The sequence below is a fragment of the Amphiura filiformis genome, chromosome 1 (assembly GCF_039555335.1).
Source record: "Amphiura filiformis chromosome 1, Afil_fr2py, whole genome shotgun sequence".
In the NCBI taxonomy this organism is placed as follows: Eukaryota; Metazoa; Echinodermata; class Ophiuroidea; order Amphilepidida; family Amphiuridae; genus Amphiura; species Amphiura filiformis.
Genome location: NC_092628.1, coordinates 32,626,012 through 32,649,583, shown reverse-complemented (window position 1 = coordinate 32,649,583; position 23,572 = coordinate 32,626,012). Strand labels below are relative to the sequence as shown.

The following is a 23,572-nucleotide window of genomic DNA, read 5'->3' as shown; positions in this document are numbered from 1 at the left end:
CCTATATGTCATATTACATGTTTCACATTTGTACGATTTTAAATAATTCTTTATCATGTTTATAGGACATGCTCTGTTATATTTTTTATATCCTCTTTTCATTCTTGAAAAGATAGATCATGCTTTTTATTTCACCCATTGGGTATTTCTTTATTAATTTGTGTTTATATGGCGATTTCAAGTGGGATAATAACTCCTGGATGACGTAAGCATAATGTTGATAGATTTAAATATCATTATAAATAGGCACTTAATAATAATGATATTGAAATAAATTGATAAATAGATAAATTAATAGATAAATAAATAAAAGATATATAAGCCTAGATAAATAATAAATAAATGATAAACTAGGAGTAAATTGCAAACATTAAATATCTTAGAGCAAATGAGCATTTAATAAGTTTTTGCGACAAATATTTTGCCCCTTCTTGTACGCTTTTATCATTATTTTATCTTTTACTAATTTTTTTGGGACATGCTCGCTTATTTATTTGTTATGTGTTCCTCTTATCATTTGTGAAGTATTTCTTTATTTTTGTTTTAGTACAAGTGATCACTGAGTATGTTTAACTGTGGAAATATCGGTAGATAAGGTGTTTTTTATTTCACCCTTGAGTATTATTTATAAGTGTATCAACATACATTTCACATGTCATGATTTTTCATTGTTTTATTTTAAGGTTGGTCTGAACCTGGAATTATGGAAACTTTCGGGCCTCATAACTTCTAAATTGTTGGTCTAAAAGTATATAAAAGTATACATATTTAGAATGGCAAAGACTTGATAAGTTCATCTGTGAGGTCAAATTTGGGCCAAAATGGCACTTTTATTTAAATCCTAAAAATACGGTTTTGGCCCACTTCTTTTTTGTGCACCGTAACAAAAAATTCTTGGGCCAAAAGTTTTTGAAACTAATTTTTAAAAACTAGATCAAAATATCTAGGACCCGCTTTTTCATTTTTTGAATTTTGACCAATTTCACCAAAAATATTTGAAATTTGTGCCAAAATCGGGCTTTTTATGATTTTTTGAAAAATCAGCATTTTTGACCATTTTTGGCTTAAATTTCTCAAAGTTAGTCGAAATAAAAAAAAAAAAAAAAACGGGTCCCAGATATTTTGATCTAGTTTTTAAAAATTAGTTTCAAAACAATTTTGGCTCAAGAATTTTTTTGTTACGGTGCACAAAAAGAAGTGGGCCAAAACCATTATTTTAGGGTTTTGGGCCAAAAGTCCATTTTGGCCCAAATTTGACCTCTCAGATGAACTTATCAAGTCTTTGCCATTCTAAATATGTATACTTTTATATACTTTAGACCAACAATTTAGAAGTTATGAGGCCCGAAAGTTTCCATAATTCCAGGGTTCAGACCAACCTTAAAGCAATTCTTTATTGAGGTGCATGCTCTCATATATTAGGTGGGTTTTTTTCATGTTCCTCTTGTCATTCTTGATAGATGGCTGTTTATTTATGTCGCGTGTTAAGTATTTTTTTAATTTTTGGTGAAGTGTATTTATTTCAGCCCTCATTTTCTTTTACTTTTGTTTTTAGATCTTTAGTTCTTTATTTTTGTTTCTGTGAATATCATCCAAAAGTAGGCCTTCTGCACATTATGATTTTTCCTTGCTTTATTTAACTCTTTACTGGGGTGCATGCTCTCTGCTGGTTTTTTTCATGTTCCTCTTATCATTATTGACAAGATAGCACCTGCTGTACGCTGTTTATTTATTTCGCGCTAAATTATTTCTTTACTTTTGTTTTTAGATTTTGAAGTTGATATCATGATATCACACGCTATGTTTTATACCAACCGCATTGTCTGGTTAAAGACAGTTCTTGTTTTAAATCCTGAATACAATGTCAACATTCAGTTCGTTCACCTCACAATGCGGTGCGATGTTATATAACTGTATATATTGCAGGGTTGCCAAACCCGCGATGTAATAGGCCTAGGTCAATAGGATGAGTTTTGAAGATTTTCCTCGCGACAATTTCCTGTCCTATAGACACCAATTGATGGTTAAGAAAAATATTGCATGACTTCTCAACATTGGCTTACGCGACTTCTGGTAGTTTTTTTTATCTCATAGAAACCAACGGTTGATAAAAAAAAAATATTGGGCGATTTTTCAATGATTTGACCAGCGGTTTGCCCTCATTTGTTTGGCAACCGTGGTCTGTGTTAAGTGAATATATTTCGGTAAGAAAATAATTATCATAGACCACGTAGACAGAACGGACAATAGTCATAGGCGCTCTCCTCAATTTTGAGAAATATACTTTTACACACACACTACATTTATAATTAAAATGATCAGCCTTAAAGTTTTACCTTTTAGTGGGTTAAGCCAAACCTAAGTGGATGAAATATAAATCAACACTTCTGGCACTGATTGGTTTCGTAGTTGTTATATGGAATACTGAGCTGTCTGTAGCTACAAAATTGTCTGCAAATCGGCTTTTGCCGGGCCTCTCTTTTTCGGGCGTTTTTCTCATTAAATTAGGGTCCCGTTCAAATAAAAAATAAACTGGTGTCTAGATGTAATCACAGTTAACACACCAGGAAAATTATAGAATATACAACAACCTAGTTACACCTGTAGACTGCGGACAAACATGCACCTGGCCAGACCTGCCCGTAAAACAAAGGGTTCTCCCTACGGATACCCTTAAGGGTTACACAATGAGTGAATAACAAATATAAAAGTCCTTGATTCTGTCCTAATTTAAGGTTTCTTCTAAAAAAGTGATTGAAAAAAAAAAGCCCTGACCCAAGATTTCCAATTTTTTGGGTCGGTCGGTTGAGGGCAACCAAACATATTTTTTTTTAGCCTTAACTCTAACTAAACCAAAAACCACAAAAAGCTACAGCAGTAATCCACTACACCCACAAGTATTCCATGTGATGCGATTGCGTCATCATGCGAAATCACATCCCGGCACGGAAAGCTTAGAAAGGTAATCCCCAGTGGCAAGGTATGGCCGTCCGTGTGTCTAGCACTCGAGGGGTTAGGGTTCCCTACCTTCTCTCCTTCCCCTCTGTCAAGTTAGGGTTAAATGGCCTACTACATATCATAGCACCGTCTGTGCTGAATTCAAATGTGTACCATACTACACATAGAATGAAGTTTCTGAACAACACAAATGCAGCATACTTGTGCAAAATCAAAACATTGTTTCCCGCCAATTCAATGCAGGGAACAAACATTCTGACCATCCTGAGGAGGTACATGTAGTCACTTACAGATGGTCAGACCTGGGGGTCAGACAGGCAAGCAGACATGTGGATAGACACTCATACATATAAGGTGACAGGTCTTACACATTGAACATGTACATGTAACAGGTCCATACTAAGTTTAACCATGTTAATGGAAACTTTTGGGCCTCATTTACTGTTAAAATGTTGGTTTAAAGTATAGGCCTAAATACATTTAGAATGGCAAATACTTGACAAGTACATGTGAGGTCAAATTTGGACAAAAATACTTTATTTTGGAGAGAATCCCCTAAAAACATTTTTTTGACCTTAATTGTTTTGGGCAGCATAACAAACAATTTCTTCAGTAAAATGTTATTTTAAAAACTAGATATACACTATACAGTAAATATCTGGGAAACATTTTTTTTACCAACTTTGTGAGATGTTCAACAAAAATGGTTGAAAATGCTAAAATTTGCAAAATAATCATTAAAAAGCCTGATTTTCACCAAAATTAAAACCATTTTTGGTGATGTAAAAAAAATGTAAAAAAGTTTATAAAATTTAAGATATTTATATCTTCCTTTTTTTTATTTTCTCAAAAACTAAGCATTTGTGCCCAAATTTGACGATAAAACAAATGGATTTGTCAAGTCTTTGTCATTCTAAACTAGTTCACCCGTAGCTGTTTGAAGTAGCTGTGAGAGCAACATGAGAGAGCACCGGCAGCATGATAGCTATGCTGTTTGACCCCTGATGACCTCTATATGACCTTTGACCCTAGATGACCTCTGTTTGATGACCTTTGACCCTGGAAGACCTCAGCTTTATTTTATACATCATTAGAAATCATTTTCAGCTATGAATGCTGGGAAGACATTGCGGTGTTCACTGTTGTGAAATGTCTAATAGCTGAGACAGGTGGGCCAAATATTTCTACTTTTCTTTTATGCACTGACTTGGCTGCTTCCTTGCTTCATGGTATCCAATTGAGGGAATCTTTTACATTTTCCCCCCTAGATGACCTTTGACCTCCAGGGGCCCATCAAAAACCACCGGTCAACAGGCTTTTCCCGATACCTATCCATATCTAAAATATCGGATCGATGCGTCAAGCGCCGCTAAACGCATAGCCGGACAGACAGACACACAGACACACTTCGCTCATTATTTTAGTATAGTAGATATACTTTTGTATGCTTTAGACTAACAATTTAGCAGTTAGGAGGCCCAGAAGTTTCCATAATTCCAGGGTTAAGACCAACCTTAAACCAGCCCAACTATAGACCACTTGGCATGTGACGTCATTGCCCGGCAGTATGCGTGCGCATTATGACAATTTACATTGTTCTTTGCCCTGCAGTGTGCGACGCATCATAGTCTGCTAAGGGCATGTGCATTTTAAATCGCCGCCACATTTCATACAGTACAAGAAAGCCATTGATCAGTGTAGTGGCTCGTTCGAGCATATCGATAGACGAGTCCCTCGCCTTTGTTGATAAACAGTGATGGCAAGTGGTCTATACATGTAGACACACCCCTGCATTTGTCATTTTACCATAACATTTCATTTACCATCACTGGCTATAAGACTTTTTTTACACATTTTTCTGTTGCTGGACAGTAGTAAATTTTGAAGCTAACTGGTAATTTATTACATCATCTAAAAATAAGATGAAAAGTTTCTCTTGATGTGAAATATATTTCTATAAAAAAGCCATACACCACATCATTAGTAAACACTACATCTTTAATAAACACCACTGTGTATTATGAGTAAATTTAAAAAAAAATTAAAGCACACAATCTTTGCCGAGGCACTTCCTATTGTTTTAGAGTTGGCATTTGATATGAGTTCAACCACACATCCTGGTTTACCTTTTATCCTTCATTTTCATAATATTTATCGGCCTTCAGTGCAACATATGCCTGTTTTAGACTTTCAGTCACTTATTTTAGGTGATGAAAATAACTCTATTCTACGGGTGGATGGACTTTCCAAGTACATGTAGGAAAAGGTTAACAGAAAGCTTGAAGAACTTTTTTTCAAATAATTTCAGTCCAAATCAATCCACTTTGGCAAAAAAATGGCTATTTTGATTACAGGGGTTATTTTTCCTCTTAAAGGCACACATAAAAATAACAGATGTGGAAATAGGAGTATAAACTGACCAGTTGTAGTCCTACTAATTCATGGCATATTGGATAGCCTAGGGGAAAGTTAGCCCATATTTGCAAGATTATCCTTGCCTTTAAGGTGAAAGAAGCCTACTCATGTTACCCTATGGCCATGGGCTGGTCTGCTGCCAGATCTTTCCCAGGGAAAGATGACATTCCAATATTCCCCTTTAAGGCTGTTTACCACTGTGCTTAAGGGATCTGGAATGAGCCTTTTGAGCGTTTCGACAGTATTTTTTGTGGGACATGAGAGCACATCAGACATATCAATTGCAATCTGAATCGAAAAAATGTCTTTCTGATATCAAATAATTTTCATTTTTTGAAATTTACGATATAATACAAATTTTATGACAAATTATTAAAATTGATATTTTTCACATTTTTGATATAACAGTCCTCGAAGTAAATTTTATAAACCTAATGATATATTCTTAAAGTGTATGTAGCTGGGAGGAAAAGCCGACGATCAATTGAAAATTTTGAACTTTCATATTGAAGATATGGATTTTTTTTCCCAAAAAGACCTAAATTTTTTGGTGTTTGGGGAAAAAAATCCATATCTTCAATACGAAAGGTCAGAATTTTCAATTGATCGCCGGCATTTCATCCCACCTACATACACGTTAAGTACATATTATCAGATTTATAAAGTTTACTTCGAGTACTGTTAAATATCAAAAATATCAATTTTTAATGATTTGCCATAAAATGTGTATTACATTGCGAGTTTCAAAAAATCAAAATTATTTGATATCAGAAGGACATTCTTCGTATTCAGAATGCAATTCGATATGTCTGATGTGCTCTAATGTCCCACAATAGATACTGTCCAAAGGTTCATACCCCACCCCTTAATCCATGAAAAAATTGACAAAATGAGTCTAGGTTAAAATAAGGGAAAATCAATCAATTACCTGCAAGTCGTCCAAGACCACCATTTCCCAATCCAGCATCATCTTCAATCTCTTCAAGTTCTTCAATGTCAAGACCAATCTACACAACAAGAACATTTTTATGTCAACTCTTTACTGACAATTCTTTGGGGCTAAATAGAGTGGCTCTAATTTATCAACATTGATTAAGAAACTGGTACATGTACATTTTGCAAAGTGGTAATTTAAGGATGGTCCAATTTCATATCATGCTCTTTCCAGCTTGGTTGAAGGACCTTTGACCCTCAGTTTCATGCCAGTATGTCAATACCAGAGAGCTACAAATCCGAACAAAACACATTTCAGCACTATTATTTCATGGGCGAATGAGAAGAATTTCAGCTTTACACTGATGCCAAAATCTGTTTTCATGGAAAAAAGTGGGTATGAGGTTGTTGATCAGACTTTATTCCTGCCTCATTCCTTGTATGTGAATAACAGACCACAGCTTGTGTATTTATAAGCAAAAAAGGAAGTCTCTGGCAATCACAACATTATGCCATGTTAGGAAAATTATCAAACACAATTCCATGGTTTTATTTTAAACAAACTCATATTGACCATAAAAACAGCTGTGTCTCAAAAAACTCTCAACACACGATATTCAAAATTCCTGGGCGCCGAAATTGGCAGGTGCAATGATGTCCCAGTAATACAATTGTCCTAGGTCATGTGATATCATACAACTGGGGTTCCAAGGCAGGGCCTAGATTTTGATGAGAATCACAGAATCGATTCTTGTAATGATTCTTGTAAGATTGCAAGAATCAACTTCTCTCATTGTATACAGTTAAGTGCAGCGACTACATGTATGATGGATTTTGATTCTTGCAAACCAAGACGAAATCTAGGTCCTGCAAGGAAAACTGAGGTTATCATGTATGGTTGAATGTAGAAGATACAGTACACACTACATGTCCCGGGGGTCTTGAAAAATTTTGTGCGCGGGTGTGCCACGCAGACTTTCGGATGCTGACTTTCTCTATACCTACTTTTTGCTGTTTTTGCTACCCATCAGTATACCAATTTTCAAGAAAAAGACCCAAAAAGCACCCAAATTTGCCATAATTGGGCGCTTTTATGCAATTTTTCCAAAATGCGCCTAATTAGGCGCATTGGTCTCCGCTGATAACCCACCCATCGATATACCAAAATTGCTGAAAAGGTACCCCAAAACCGTGGCACATCCCCGTATACCTTCAACCAGGAAGAACCCCCCCCGGGCTACATGTATTATTAGGAATAAGTACATTGGTTATGTCGACACATCTATGTGTCCACATCATAATAAATTTATTTGGACATGTCCACACAAATGGCACTTTGGTAGTCCGAATAATCAGACCCAGAACAAAATATTAATTTCTGACATGATCCTGTTCTGGGTCTGAACTGTTTTCATTCGAAATCTTGATGGCAAATAGGACAAAAGAAGCACATGGTCCTACTTCACAGTTTTTTAATCCCCTATTCATGTTGCGTGAATCACTCTATAGTGGACCATCCTTTTGATACTTGAGTATTTGGACAAGCAGAACAGTTTTGACAGGCCCTTTGTCTACCTCTTTGTTTGTAAACAAACGAGGAGGTCGAAATCATCCTCCTCGCCGAATATGAAAGTCAGCGTAATAGTACGGCACTGGCACTTTGGTTGACCATGGCATATAGGGTTGTGTACTTACCTGATACAAGGCTTCATCACACTGACTCTGGATGCCAAGATTCACCATGGTATTGGTCAGTGTGCGACCAATGTAGTATTCCAAGGACAGATAGTACACCCTCTGTATAATAATAAAGAATTAAAAGCTTTGCAAGTTTAGCATTTAAATTATTTTAGTTTTAGGGTCAGGGTTTAGTTTGCATATGGTCATGTTTTTTATACTGGGACCCTAAAAAAGGTGGTGCTGTCACATTTTGCTAAATCATTTTGTCTACTTATTCCTATATTTTTGCTAAAATTCATCATGAACAAATGGTTTTGGTCTTATTTTGAAGATAAATTATTAATCTAATGAATTAATAACAAATACAATTAAATAAATGTATTAATTAATTACAACAGCTTAGTTAAGTTAATTAGTCAGGGGTGGTGCCGGAAGTGGAGGAGCCGGAAGCGGAGGAGCTCTGTGTAATTCCAATGCGAAGTTGATGTTCATTAATAAAATTAATAAAATTTATGCACTTTGTTGCCTAGTAGAAGGCCATGCGTTTTGAGTTGGGCCAGTAAATAGGTGGAGATGTTACATGCGCGCGGCATTTTAGGGTTCATCTTTTAATTTTCTCAGTTAAGGGGGTACTACACCCCTGCCCAATTTTGTGCCTATTTTTGCATTTTTCTCAAAAATTATGGCGCATTGGGGACAAGTAAGATATGTATATTATAGGGGCAAGGACTACAACTACTGCACTGGAAATTTTATTTCAGCACAGCCAACAGTTGTGGAGTTACAGTAAAAAATGAGGGAAAACCAATATTTGATCAATAAATCAATAACTACTTGCTTTGTGTTGCTGTATTTTCAGTACAGTAGTTGTAGTCCTTGCCCCTATAATATACATATCTTACTTGTCACCAATGTGCTATAATTTTTGAGAAAATTGCAAAAATAGGCGCAAAATTGGACAGGGGTGTAGTACCCCCTTAATATGCAGCCTATGTAGTTAAATTTGGTGTCAAATTAATGCTTGTGATGAGACCAATACAGTAAACCTTAAAAAAGTTGTACAAAGTTATTAACATTTGAATAATTTGCATCTAATTAGCATAATGTGCGGGGTGGAGGAGGATCAGGAGGAGGAGGATCAGGAGGAGCAAATTTAATAAAAGTGACCCCAAGGGGTCATATGATGCAAGAGGTCCATTTCTTTTTTCACATTTTTACAATTCACTTTAAACTGCATACTATAACACCATACAATCATATTCCAGGTAATTTAATTTGCTTTGAGAAGCAATTTTGTATATTTTATTTTCCGTTCGGGTTACACATTGAAGTCAATGGGAAAATATGCCTTGAAAAAGGCTGGCGCAAAATCATTTTAATTTTATTGAACCCTATGATGTTATATATGTATTTAAAGCTCTGACTGAGAGGAATTCAAATATGGAACTTTTAAATATGTGGGGTGAAGCTAACTTCTTTTTTAATTTGTCAAATTTTACATTTTTTCCTTAAAATATTTGGTATTTTCAGTTTCATAACTCCTTAGTGTGACACCCTGTGTCATTTTAAAGTGCATTTTTGGATTCCTTGGTTCATTTGCAGCCAGAAAATGTATACTTTTATATATGTTGGGTATAATATGTGAAAGATATTCATATCTAAACGAAAAACATGCAATTTTCATCTCGCGAAAACATGTAACACATTACCGGCCCAACTCAAAACGCATGGCCAGAAGTAAAAATGCATTTTGCATAATGTTAATCTTATTTTTTAACTTTCTATAACTATAATTGCCTAGTTAATCTTAATGAACTTAGTAATTAAGGATTTAACAACCTTTTAATTAATGCAGTGGAATGTGGGTCATACAATACAATGGGCTGTAATTTTGCATGCATGCATATGAAATAAATTTCAATATTGTTTTATCTTTGATATGAAATAAATCTTCTAAAAGGAGATTATTACAGTCAAAGGATTTAATCTGATGACATATTGATCTCTGGTTATTGTTAAATAGTTTATTGATGTAGGCTAATTGTACATGTATTGTACATGTACCTTTGTTACTAATTATTCACTGAATATTGATTTTTGGAACACCCTATATAGGAATTGGATATTTAAATTTGATATTATAGCAATTCTGTAAACTATTTTGAATATATCTTCCAAATTTAATGGCACTTAGGAAATTTTACATAAATTAAAAAAATTAATTTACAACTTTTTTCACACCCTGTATAACACAATGGGCTTTTACAAATATAGTGCAAACTATACATTTAATGAAAGGACTAACTGTGTACATTCCAAATATCAAGTTCATTTTCCAATTTAATATACTATGTAGAAATATTGGGGCGGTAAAGAAATTTAATTTTTTCGGTATTTTTCAATGGAATCACCCTGTATATTTTTTGGTACACCCTGTATATCCATTCAAACTTTACAGATTTGCAATCATGACAATATATGCTTTCTAAAAATGTATACTTTTACTAGTTTGGGTGAAAACTTTTGAAATATAATCAGAAATACAAAAAAGGAGTTGATTTTTGACAAATTGCAAGATGTGACACAATTGGGTCCCACCTCAAAAAACATGACCATATGATAGGAGTTTAGGAGGGGAAAGTTAGAGTCAGGGTTAGGACTACGTTTTCGTTAAGGGGTGGGTTCTGGCTAAATAAACATGACAAAAAGCCTTTAAACAGGATTGCAAAAATGAAAGAAAAAAAATGGTGGGTTTGTGCACCCATATTTTGGATATTTGGGGGCTCAGGGTTTTTCAGAACCCTTGGTTTTAATACCTACACCCCTGCTATCAGCTAAAAGTTAGAAGGCCACATGTACATGGACTGAAGAATGCTTTGAAAACGAGGGACACAGTCACTGGCTTTAGAGTCTACGGACAATCATGCATTGAGGCCCGTGCATGAACTATTAAAATTTGCTCAAGAAGTCTAGCCCATGAGCCACAAATTTGCTCACCGATGAGCTTCACATTCGAGGCTGGAGACCATTGCATTCAAAATCTAGTTGCACTTTGCATTGTTTTAGAGTTGGCATTTGATATGAGTTCAACTACACATCCTGGTTTACCTTTTATTCTTCATTTTCATAATATTTACTGGCCTTCAGTGCAACAGATACCAGTTTTACACTTACAGCCACTTATTTTAGGTGATGAAAAAAATTCTCTATTCTATGGGCGGACGGACTTTCCAAGTACATGTAGGATCGGTCGGTCAGGATTTTTTTCTGTAAAAGGTTAACAGAAAGCTTGAAAAATCTGTCAATGGCTAGTTGGATTTGTTGAAGCATCAACACTGTAAGTGGAAAGCAATGGAAGTTCTGAAGTAACAACCAATCGTGACAAGCGATCGCATCAAAAAGGTTGCCAAAATTTTGGACTGTTCAAAATATGCAATATTTACAAAAGATACCAACCAATATTGACTCATCAGAATAACCTTCATCCAAATTTCAACATTTTATATTCAGAATAACATCCATTGCAGGCCTTGCCATCTAGATTTTAAAGCAGAGTGATGTTATAGGTGAGTGGTCGAATCACTCTCTACATACGATTCACTCTCTAGGTCTGAAAGATCATACCCTAACCCTACACTTGGTTTTTTTGCTATCGGAAGGGAAAGAAGAAACGAAAAAGGAGAGAAGGTGAAGAAAGAAGTCAATTGGTACCCCGGGATTCGAACCCGGGACATGTAGCTGCCAAGGTTTGGCTGCCCCGGGCAGGAATTCCCTGGGTATTTATGACTTAGGCTGATTGCGTCATCAAGTCACATGGAATGCATTCATGCAGAGTGGTTTTAATAGTAAGCTTTAGTGAGACCTAGTTGGGTTAGGGTTAAGGAGGCCTAAATCTAGGAAAAACATGCATATTAACCCTAACCCTATGTGGTTTTTTGCTATCGGAAGGGAAAGAAGAAACGAAAAAGGAGAGAAGGTGAAGAAAGAAGTCAATTGGTACCCCGGGATTCGAACCCGGGACCCCTCGCATGCCATGCACACGATCACCGACATGTAGCTGCCAAGGTTTGGCTGCCCCGGGCAGGAATTCCCTGGGTATTTATGACTTAGGCTGATTGCGTCATCAAGTCACGTGGAATGCATGCACGCAGAGTGGTTTTAATAGTGAGCTTTAGTGAAACCTAGTTGGGTTAGGGTTAAGGAGGCCTAAATCTAGGAAAGACATGCCGTAACATGGAGTGGCTTTGGACAATTTTGATGTATTGTCGTAAATATTTTTATAATGATCAGTAGAATTCTGAGTTTCATGTTGGGTTTGGCAAGTACCAATAGAGGACAGTTCATGCCCATACGGTCAACTCGAGTTTATTTTATTTTACGATAATTTTTGGGGGGCAAAGTTTGTCCAAAGTCACCCCTGGGTTTGGAGTGACTTTAGACACCATGTAATTAAGTGCATGTCCAAAGTCACTCCGACCTGAAGAGTAGAGCAATGGAGAGGGTGGAAGTAGTTGTGAGGTGGGTAGGAGCACAGAGGACACTGTTGTGGCAGGTCATGGTCACTGTGGTGTATTTTTAACAAAGTGTCAAATTTTTTTGTATTCATTTGTTATGTCCAAAGTCACCCCCGAAAGGAAGCCAAACCCTGGGGTGACATTGGACACAGTCTGCTTTTAAATTCTTAAGAGTGGCTAGATATCATGACTATCCAGGTAGGTTCTTGATTCATCTGTGTTTACTATCCAACCAACAGGCTTGAGTTTCGACTCTTATGTTCCGATGGAGTACCGAAAGTTTGACCACCACAAAAATCCTGTATTTTATGGACCCCGCTAAAAAGTTCTGAAAAACATATAAGATAACACATTATACTGGAAAACTTTAGTCATTTGTAATGTCCATACATTACCACATAAGAACATACAAAAATATTCTTAGAAATATTAAAAGGTAAAACAGCCTACATGAAATAATAGTTTTTCCCATGTGTGTCCAAAGTCACCCCAGTGTCCAAAGTCACCCCATTTTACGGTGCATATTAAGTTAAATTTCCCAATTAGTTGTGTGTTATAGCATTTTCATTAATACAGCATAACATTACTTAGTCTAAACATGATAACTTTAAAATGTATTTGATAATGACTATTACACCCGGAGGGTACCTTTACAGTTTATATAGGCCTAACATGCTTAAAGAAGTGCACACTGGCACCCGCCTTCCAAATCACATCTGAAGTGGTCCTTTAAGGGGTACTACACCCATTGATTTTTTTTGCATTTTTTGCATTTTGTGAAGAAATTACAAAAAAAATGGACAAAGTGGTATGCAAAATGAAGGGGCAAATCTTCTCGTTTTATTGGTGGCATCGGTATCAACGTAGCTTACATGCTTTTAAAAGTAGAAGCCAACAGGTGGTACATCACTGATGATTTAAATTAACTTCATTTTGGAAAGCTTACTATCAACGGATTTCGTTAAAATTTTGGATATGTGTTGCTAACACGTTAGGGAAATAAAGTTGATATGTAAAATGGGAATAAGTGGTTCCTGATTTCTTTTATGACTTCATGAACTTGGTGCTCCACAACTATCAAAAAGGAACTGGTTAAAATGCTTCTATTTTCAATGTTGAGCTATATTTTGTATTTTTAACTTGCGACATTATTTCACTGAAACTTAATTAAGCCACAGGTAACAGGTTACCACAACCATACTACAGCAATGTTGAAAAAATTGTATTTCTTGTCACCTATACCACCATATTGGGTAGTTTTCCGTAAGCTTAACGTTTGTGATTTTGGTAACTATTTTATATTTATTTGTGAAATCCATCGCAACTAGGCATTCTAAATTGTACTCACCATTTACATCCCAAGGTATATTAGTATATCCACCTTGCACTTCTCGATATATATCCAGTTAAAGACAGAATATCAAAATGATTCCTCATTATGATATAACAAACTCTCACATGTGTATTCAAAATTGATGCTTAAATTTGACCTGAACCAATTGACCTATAACCTGACATACGGTGACCTAATAGCCTTTTCTTCTCCTAACAACACATTATAATATTATTGACTAATGACTATACATCCATTGTGTAAGTGTTTATATATTTTGCATGCACCACTAGATTTTCTATAGAGAGTATAACAAAGGATTTAATGTATTCTATTCATGTACCCTACTTGAACATGCTGAATAGAATAAATCATGGTTTGTTATGAAACACGCATCTGAGTAACTAGGATACAGTAAACAAAATATATATGGCTCAAAATATGCTAAGGTGTCATATTATAGCCATATATTTTGACATCTTTTAAAAAAATAATAATTATAGAAATGGAATATTTGCTAGTTTAGTGGCAAGTTTAGGTAGTAAAGACATAGCATACACAATTTAAGTAAAATCCTTTCACTCTAAATAATAAAAATAATAAAAAATAGCTGTAAAAATGCCTATTTTTACACTTTTATTTGTAACATGCCAAGAGACGCCTTTTTTCAACAGCTTTTAATTTTTTTATGGATCCTTATAGAAATTCATGTGACCTGTTTCCCAAAATGGTGCAGTAAACCAATCAAAAAAACAAAAAGAGGCATTATGAATTATAAGTTAACAGATCAAAAAAGGATTTTAAAGTTTGCCTTATGTATGTTACTATTGTCTGTCAAACTTTTGATTGATTTTGAAGTCCCTCAGTTTTTTTATAAACAAAGACTTGAAGCATAAACTAAAGGGTAAATCTATTGTAAATAACTTCATTTCTCCATATTATAATCAATTTGTAAGTGGCTGCCATCTTTTTTGAACATATAACAATTTTAAAATTTTTCTTGAAATGTCTGTCAAATAGTAACATACGCAAGACGGTGCTGTAATTCCTGCTAAACTACGGTGATACAGCTAATTATGCTACATGACATAGCATTTAGCTCCACCTAGCTTTGTGGCACTATCACTTTGTGAGGAGAAGCTTTTTGATGACACAATCCATTGTTAAGTGTTGTCTGTCAAACATTTGTATGCTAAGTAACATACGCTAGATTTGTATGTGTCTGTCAAAAGTAACATAAAAAAAAAGATTAAAAAAATTAAAAATCACTTGATGTTCACATTATGATGATAGTTTAGAGTTTATAAAAGTGTTTTAAAACATGTGATTTATAAACTGCATGTGATCTTTATTCAATTTCCCATCTTGAACTACTGTTTTTGCCAAATTATTATTCTGTATGTTACATTTGACAGACATCTTGCGTATGTTATGGCTTGACAGACACACATATTTTATTTATAACAATTTATCCTCCTTATTGTAATATTTGGCCACATTTTTTTCCACAATCAGTTGCTGTAGGTCCTACACCTAAATAACCACAAAATACCTTATGTAATACTTTATAAATTTTATTTGATTGCAGAAAATCATCAAAATTGTGTCTGTCAAATATAACGTACATAAGGGCTAGAAAATTAAATTTGTGAAGTAAATGGCCTATAACTTATCTTTCTTTTAGTGTATTATGAACGATGTGCATACTATAATTTAAACCTGGTTGGAGACCAAAAGAAAAGAGCTGGAAAAATAATTGTGTGTTACACTTTTATGACACCTTAGCTTATTTTGAGCCATATAGGGCTAAAATGACTTACTACAATTGTTTAAAAGCACTTTTTTTCTTTTATTATGTAAGAATACATAAACATGTATCTGAAACATTATAAAATATAAATTATGTAATTAAAATAATAGCATTTCAATTAAAAAAGATATATAATAAGATATTGTAGAGAGTTGTAACGTGCATATTATTTAAGCTGAAGATGAATAATATCTGAGACTAATATTTAAAAATTGTAAGATTTATATCTTTGATTATCTTAGAACATCACAGTTTAATTAGAATTACCAGAAAACTTTCCTGACAGTTGTTACGTTACTATAATAATATTTGGCAAAGAATAACGAAATTAAAATTTGACCGAAATCGTATTAATACAGGGCTTTAACCAGTTTTGCAAACAATTTTTCTTCGCGGTACTGCCTCCCCAATTCCCCATACGCCTCCGTCGCAACATGGTCGCAAACACAAAACACGGCCAGTAATTCTCGGGGTCTTAATCGAATTGAGAGCATACTACTTGACTGCAAGTTGACCCGGGGACTTGTCAAGCAATCGATCGTACTTCACGGTGTGCAAGGCACGCGGCCGCGGGCCCGGGGAATTGTCAGGCAAGGTACGCTGTCGGTGTGTTCTGGCACCGTTTTTGCGTGCTTGCGTGTCAGGGTACCGTTGATTGAACACATCAAACCCGGCGTGTTCGTGGAAGTGGCAGCAAATATCCGCCGCTAACACACGGTGCAACAGCACAAGGGAGCGAAAGTCAGTGCACACTGCACATCTCAATTCTCAAACTTTTGAGTCGGTAAAATAAAAATACACGAAACTTGCAAGAGTTTTTTTGTGTTTACTTTTTTTTATATAATGTTTTGTTTTGCCATATTATGTAAATTATTACATAGACATACTGGCGATAAGTAATTTACATGTTTAACACTACTAATTATAATATACAAAGTATGAAGTTAACATAAGTTGTAAAATAAGATCAATCCTTTGTTCGTGAAAACATAACTATTATTTAAAATAAAGTTAAAGGATTTAATATTTTATAAAAAATACATAATCAAGGCCTATACACATGTATTAAATTAATTATTGTTAATGAAAATATAAGCTAATATAGTGTGACATCAAAAATTTATTTTGCAATAGGTCATGTGTCATATGGTGGGGCACATTTGCGTTACAAGCACTGATTTTGATAATTTGTCCTCATTTTCACTTAAGGGCGTACTACACCCATGTATTGGTTTGATTGGTCTAAAAAAATATTTTTTCATTTATAGCTAGGCGATATATGCACGGATCATGTGAAATAAAGAAAAAAATAAAATAATAATAAAAAAAGGTGCTTTTAAGGTTATTAATTATTTTAAACTGTTGTGATTTAGTAGTTCACAGCATCTTACGAATGGTAGTGAGCTTTGGCAAAAACTGCATTGCTCAATTCATAGCGAGCGTGTAGAAGAATTAAAATATCACAGATATACTTTTATAGGTGCTGCGGTTCTTGAGTTACGTTGTGAAGAGGGCTGAAACAACAACACTTTTGTAAAACATACATAACTAATTAACAACAATAAATTAACCAAGTTTGCAGAGTATACGATTTGTAGAATGAACTTTTGCAAAACATCAAGGTGTTAATTTTCAATAATATATTGATCTAGATAATAAAAATCGATTTTTAGTTTACTTCGACCAACAATACCTCGTCTACCCTTAAACCATTGTATAGTAAGTCATTTTAGCCCTATATATTTTTTGTTTACATGTATCCTGGTAACTCAGATGGTGTTTCATAACAAACCATAATATATTCTTTTCAACATGTTCAAGTAGGGGGCATGAATGGAATACCGTACATTAAATCCTTTGTTATACCATCTATAGAAATGTACTCACTGATTATAACACTGAATAAATTAAATAGGCCTAATCTCGTCCTCATAGACAATTTAATAAGTACTACACCATGTATTTATCTTCTATAATGTGGTGTTAGGAAAAGAGATTAAAAAAGGCTATAAGGTCATCAAAGGTCAGGTTATAGGTCAATTGGTTCAGGTCAAATTCAGGCATCAACATGTGGTAGTCTGTGATATCATACATGTCATAATGAGGCATCAATTTTGATATTTTGTCTGTTACTGGATATATAATGGAAATATGTGAGGTGGATATACTAAAATACATTTGGATGTAAATGGTGAGTACAATTTAGATTGCCTAGTTGAGATGAATTGGGCAAATAAATATAAAATAGTTACCAAAATCACAAAAATGAAGCTTACGGAAAACTACCTAATATGGTGGATTGGGTGACAAAAAATACAATCTTTTTCAACATTGCTGTAGTGTGGTTGTGGTAACCTGTTACCTATGGCTTAATTAAGTTTCAGTGAAATAGTGTCGCAAGTTCAAAATACAAAATATAGCTCAACATTGAAAATAGAAGCATTTTAACCGGTTCCTTTTTTGATAGTTGTGGAGCACCAAGTTCATGAAGTCATAAAAGAAATCAGGGACCGCTTATTCCCATTTTACATATCAATTGATTATTTCCCTAATGTGTTAGCAACACACATCCAAAATTTTAACGAAATCCATTGATAGTAAGCTTTCCAAAATGAAGTGAATTTAAAACATCAGTGATGTACCACCTTTTGGCTTATATCATTAGAAGCATGTACGCTTCATTGATACTGATGCCACCAATTGAACGAGAAGATTTGCCCCTTCATTTTGCATACCACTTTGTCCAATTTCTTTTTCTCATTTCTTCACAAAATGCAAATAAATGCAAAACAAATGCAATGGGTGTAGTAGGCCTACCCCCTTAAATTGATACATGTCTAAAACTATACATCTCACACCAACAAAACTATACATTTTTGGAAAGCATATGGTCGCATGTCACAAATAGGTCACCCAAAAATGGAGGAGCCGTAACATGAAAATGCTTTCTTCCCACTTCAAGTTTAGTTTATTCTAAAAGTATGATACCTATTTTAGAAAGTTTGGTGTCATTTTGTAGATAATTATGTTCTTTGTCAAATGCAAAAAACCCCAAGTCAATTAGACAACTACTTTGAGATTTATACTTCAATATGTAAGATACTGTGTCAATGGAGGAGCTGGGGCGGGTGAGCCGGGACGGGTGAGCCCCATAGGGTTGTACACAAAATTGTGAAAATATGGCAAACTTCAAACCTTTGTATCTTAAAAAGTACAACTAGCATGGACACCAAATTGCACATATATCATCCTGGATTGTTAATCTACCTCATAGTAGATCAACTGTAACAAAAGATGTAACTAATTAATTGCCTAATTAAATACTAATTAAGACAGTTTTCCCTATATGTTACTGTACAAAGTGTGCACGTAATGCTCCGACATTTCTAAATGGCCTATCTCTTGCCCGAGTCACTCTGCTTATTCAAAAGTACACATATTTTAAAGGAATTCAATTATGCTATTAGTTTTAGTGCCAGACATGGAGGAAAAAAGTTTTGATTGATAATGCCATACAAATTGTAAAATTATTTTTTCAATTTTTGACCACCCTGTATGTTTAACGCAAGTGATACCAAGCTCGTTCTTCCTAATTTGTTGGAAGGGCCCATGCAATGTCTTTCTGAATCCATATTTATTTTGAGCTACATAGCTTTCAGAAAAAGAAACTATGGGGTTTACCATGACACTAAAGATGCTAATTTTGTTGATGTTCCACCCTGTATATTTCTTACCCACCCTGTATTATGATATTATACTTTGTTGATTTGGCATCCTTGTAATATAAGCTTTCCAGAAATGTATACTTTTAATGGTCTAAAATGTATTCATTAAAAGTTGTGTTGAAGTGAATCAAGATTGGTGATATTTTTATCATAAAACAAGATGTTACACAAAAGATGACCAATTCATGACATGCGACCATATGTTTCAAGGAATCCATCAATGCAAAATTGATGTTGGTATACAGGGTGTGTAAGAAAATATATAGGGTGATATCATGAAAAAAATTAATTTTACTAGTAAATTGATAATTTATTGCATTTGCTACTGATGGAATACCTCTAATGTAATCTAATTTTGTGGTAGGCAACACTATGAGCTTTAATAAAATGTATACTTTTGCTATGTTATGATTGACTAAAGTGGTGATACAGGGTGTGAAAATGTACGTAACTTTGCGCACCAAATGGTGATTACATTTTTGAAAATATTTTCTTTAGAGTGTATCCTACATTTATCTTAACTGCATATTTAGATTCCTGGGGTAAAAAGATGCTTTCCAAAAATGTATACTTTTCCTATCTTAGGATGTATAATTCTCAAGATAAACAATTTAAAGCCAAAACGTGTGTTGTGACTGAAAATCTTGACATTTGTGTGTAGTGAATAGGGAAAAATTGTGGGTCTTGTGACTTGCGGTTCTCAGTGAGTACTTGTAAACATGAAATAGATCAAACTAATAGTTGAATATGAATAATGAATGAACAAGCTTTGATTTGAGATATGATTTACATGTCTCACAGAATTTGGCAATGATAAAATTTAAAAATCAAAAAGATATTATGTTTCCACAATATTTCTCATAGAGATTGCATACTTCTCCACCGCTTATCCTCCACCGCTTATCCTCCAGGTTTATCCTCGATAACATTTTAATATTTTTCACAAATTAAACAAATGATAATTTCAAATTGTGAAACATATTTGAAAAGTAGAATAATCAAGCTGTATAATGAGCCCAAACTTAATGCAATTGGACAAAGAATAGCTCTGTACCAACAAGTGAAATCTGAAAGAGGAGAGAAAAATGTAACGCCTCCCACTATTTTGGGGTCCCACCATATGACACGTGACCATTACGGATGTAGGCCTATCATCAATGTCATCATGCATTATGGATTTGTTACGAGTACCAATCTTCAGCCCGTCAGCAATCAGCATACCATTTGCTTTAATAATACACGGCGGGCTTCAAGCAATTGATCAGGAAACACATTACCCCAATACCCGCGGTATAAAGTGCACGGGAGTGTAGGCTAATTGCACGTGTGTGTATATTGAATGGTCGTGTAACGGAAGTGAAGAGGTATACGAAGTGGCCTCCGCCCTCCGCGCCTGTTTCCCGGCATAGCATTAGATTTCTGTGGTAGAAAATTAGCACGAAAAGCACTAAAAAAGCGAGTTTCACAGCGAGAAATTGCGTATTCTATTTGAGCCTACAATGCTCTCCCGCCTCTCCGTGATGAAACTGTTATAATTGATCGTATTGATGGCATTGGTCGACGCACACTACGGCAACGTTACACAGTGAGTCAATTGGGGTAACTGGTCGTGGTATGTATTGTGTATTGGGCGAACCTTTTTGGGGCGAATGTGTTTCGGGGTGAGACGTCTCACATTCGTATAGCCATGCATGGAGTAGGTATGACAGGGAAACCTCGGTTAACACATTTGCTAGTCAGTCAAAATGGCCTAAACCGGCAATACAAATTTACATTGAAATTGAAAAGAACCGCTTGCTCAAGGAAACCTTCATAAATATGTTGTCTATACTTCACTTCCCAAATATATGATTTTTTTGGTGTTGAGATGAGAGACTCGCACATGGAATTTCAGAGAGATTTTGATAGCAGTTCCATTAAAAAAAAGCTGCTATCGTCATGAGACTAAGATCTAGAAACACCCCCGTAATGCTGTTTTGGGGAATTTTGCTAGCAGAATCTTTTTGATGAAAGTCAATCTTTGACTAGATGTAACTTTGGTCTTTGCTACGGAAAGTGCTATGAAAAAAAGGTTTTCAGTGTTAGCTTTCTTTACTCAAGGGCTTTAATTTGATAAATAAAATGATGCAGTTTGATGGCAAATTTGAATTCACCTGGCATACGTAGTCTACATGGAGCACATGAGCAAGGAAGGAGCATGCGCCACGCTGCACTGCATGTAGATGTACATTTCATGATTTGATGCATGCTCATCATCCCGAGCCGGGTTTAAAATATGGGGAAAATAGATTTAATTTGAACAGAACATACCTTTGGATCGGTTTCATAATAGTACTGCTGTGTTCTGATCCATCTTCCAACAAGATGATCCCGTACTACGTGCGCTAGGGCAATGTAATAATCACGTTGAGTCGCCACATTACGATCCTTGACAAGCGAGTAATGAAGGTGACGATTAAAGCTCTTTTTAATATCGTTTACATCTTCAACCTGCGCAATCCCTCGAACACTAATTTGTTTACGCTTTTCTGTGTCTGTTTTCGGAACACTGGCCATTTTTGATGATGTTTTGCCGCTGCAAATCACCTAGAAGTGCAGAGAATGAGCCTGGACGATCTGCAGCAAATGAAACAGGAGCCTCGACGGAAAAGGTCACCGGAGACGTCAATCAATTATGACCTGACCTAAAATATGTAAACAGCTGATTTGGGTCATTACGCAAGCGTATTCGTATCATAAGGGCGCATTACACTAAATCACAAGGTGCAATGAGTTTTTTTTTAAGTTCCGATTTCCACTCATGATGCAGTCATGTCTACAGTAGAATTCATCTCGACCTTTGCAGGACTTAAACCCCATTAAAAGCTATTAAACCAAGATAACACTCATTGAAACAGCTCAACTGATTAAATCGGATCTTCTCTGGTTGTGCAAAGTGTCTGTTTTCATGTGCGATATCGCAATAAAGCTGGTATTATAGCTTCAGTTGGGTAACGATTATAAAGGAAACGAAAGGAAACAATGGTATGTGTACCTTTGTTCACGAAATGAGACAATGGCGTGCTTTTGTAAACCAGCATTCTTGAAAATGAGCAACATAATGATTGTTGACTTAACACGGTTTGGAAATAATTTCTTCATATTTTTGGTGTTATCTGTCGTTTACATTATCCTTTCTAAAACACAAAAGTGCGACCCTCTCCAAACACCTAAATTAGCTAAAAATTTAGGACATGTTACAAAACTATATTGTCTAGAATTTTAGAAGAGTACTTTTAATATTGGCCGGTTATTTTTCACACAGCGACGTTAACTAGGCAATGTACTATTACCTATAACATTAACTAAAACACCAAAGTACGAATATTTCCAAACATCTAAATTAGCTAAAAATTTAGGACATGTTAAAAACTATATTTTCTAGAACTTTAGAAGAGTACTTTTAATATTGGCCGGTTATTTTTCACACAGCGACCTAGTCATATCCCCATACTTTTAACGTAGGGCTATTTGTAGAGGTCACGCGTCAATGGGAAGCTATGGGAAAGAGTACTGTGTATTGTGTATAGGAAAACGGACAGTAACTGCAGTATGTGACATTCCCCGGGTGACATTCTCTCGATCGGGGTTTATTCCCCCGGTTACCCGGGCCCAGTTATTCCATCTATTGCACTTTCCCACTTCTCACGTCTGTCAAACGGGACACCCTCGCGAAATCCCTATTGGTTTGTACCGGTACATCAAGCTACATCAGTAGGCCTACCCGCAGTCAAGTCAATGTGCCTTTAGTTTTCTCAGTAGGCCTATGCGGGAGGTGGGGGGGTCTTTGAAAAAAATACGAGGATGTGCCACGCAAACCCCAGGACGCAAACTTTCGGATGCTGACTTTCTCTTTACGTGCTTTTTGCTGATTTTACCACACATCAGTATACCAATTTTCCACAAGAAAAAAAATACCCCCAAAACACCCAAATTTTCCGTAATTGGGCGCTTTTAGGGGCACTTTTGCCCAAATACGCCCAATATGCCCAATTAAAAGCCTTTGCATCGGGGCTTGAGATTGGAATTCGAGTTTCCTTTCTCACGAAGTAAGGGCTGAGTAAAATTGTGAATTGTGTTTGGGAGTGGCCTTCTCTCTTTTCTCTTTTTCCTAGCTATTTTTTTCCATTTCGTGCTTTGTTTATCAAAGCTATCTAGGCCATCA

The 23,572-nt window shown here is 35.3% G+C and overlaps 1 protein-coding gene across 1 annotated transcript in view; it reads right to left on the bottom strand.

The window, feature by feature from the left end:
- The window catches only part of LOC140145261 (glycogen phosphorylase, brain form-like), a 54,434-nt gene extending 32,402 nt beyond the window's left edge, over window positions 1–22,032 (bottom strand). Inside the window, exons 1-3 of the mRNA XM_072167054.1 lie at window positions 21,679–22,032; window positions 8,002–8,103; window positions 6,302–6,380 (exon numbers count right to left, since the gene is read on the bottom strand). Of these exons, the coding sequence (XP_072023155.1) occupies window positions 6,302–6,380; window positions 8,002–8,103; window positions 21,679–21,924 (427 nt within the window). The 5' untranslated portion in view covers window positions 21,925–22,032. The remainder of the gene's footprint in view (window positions 1–6,301; window positions 6,381–8,001; window positions 8,104–21,678) is intronic.
- Between the last annotated feature and the right edge of the window lie 1,540 nt (window positions 22,033–23,572).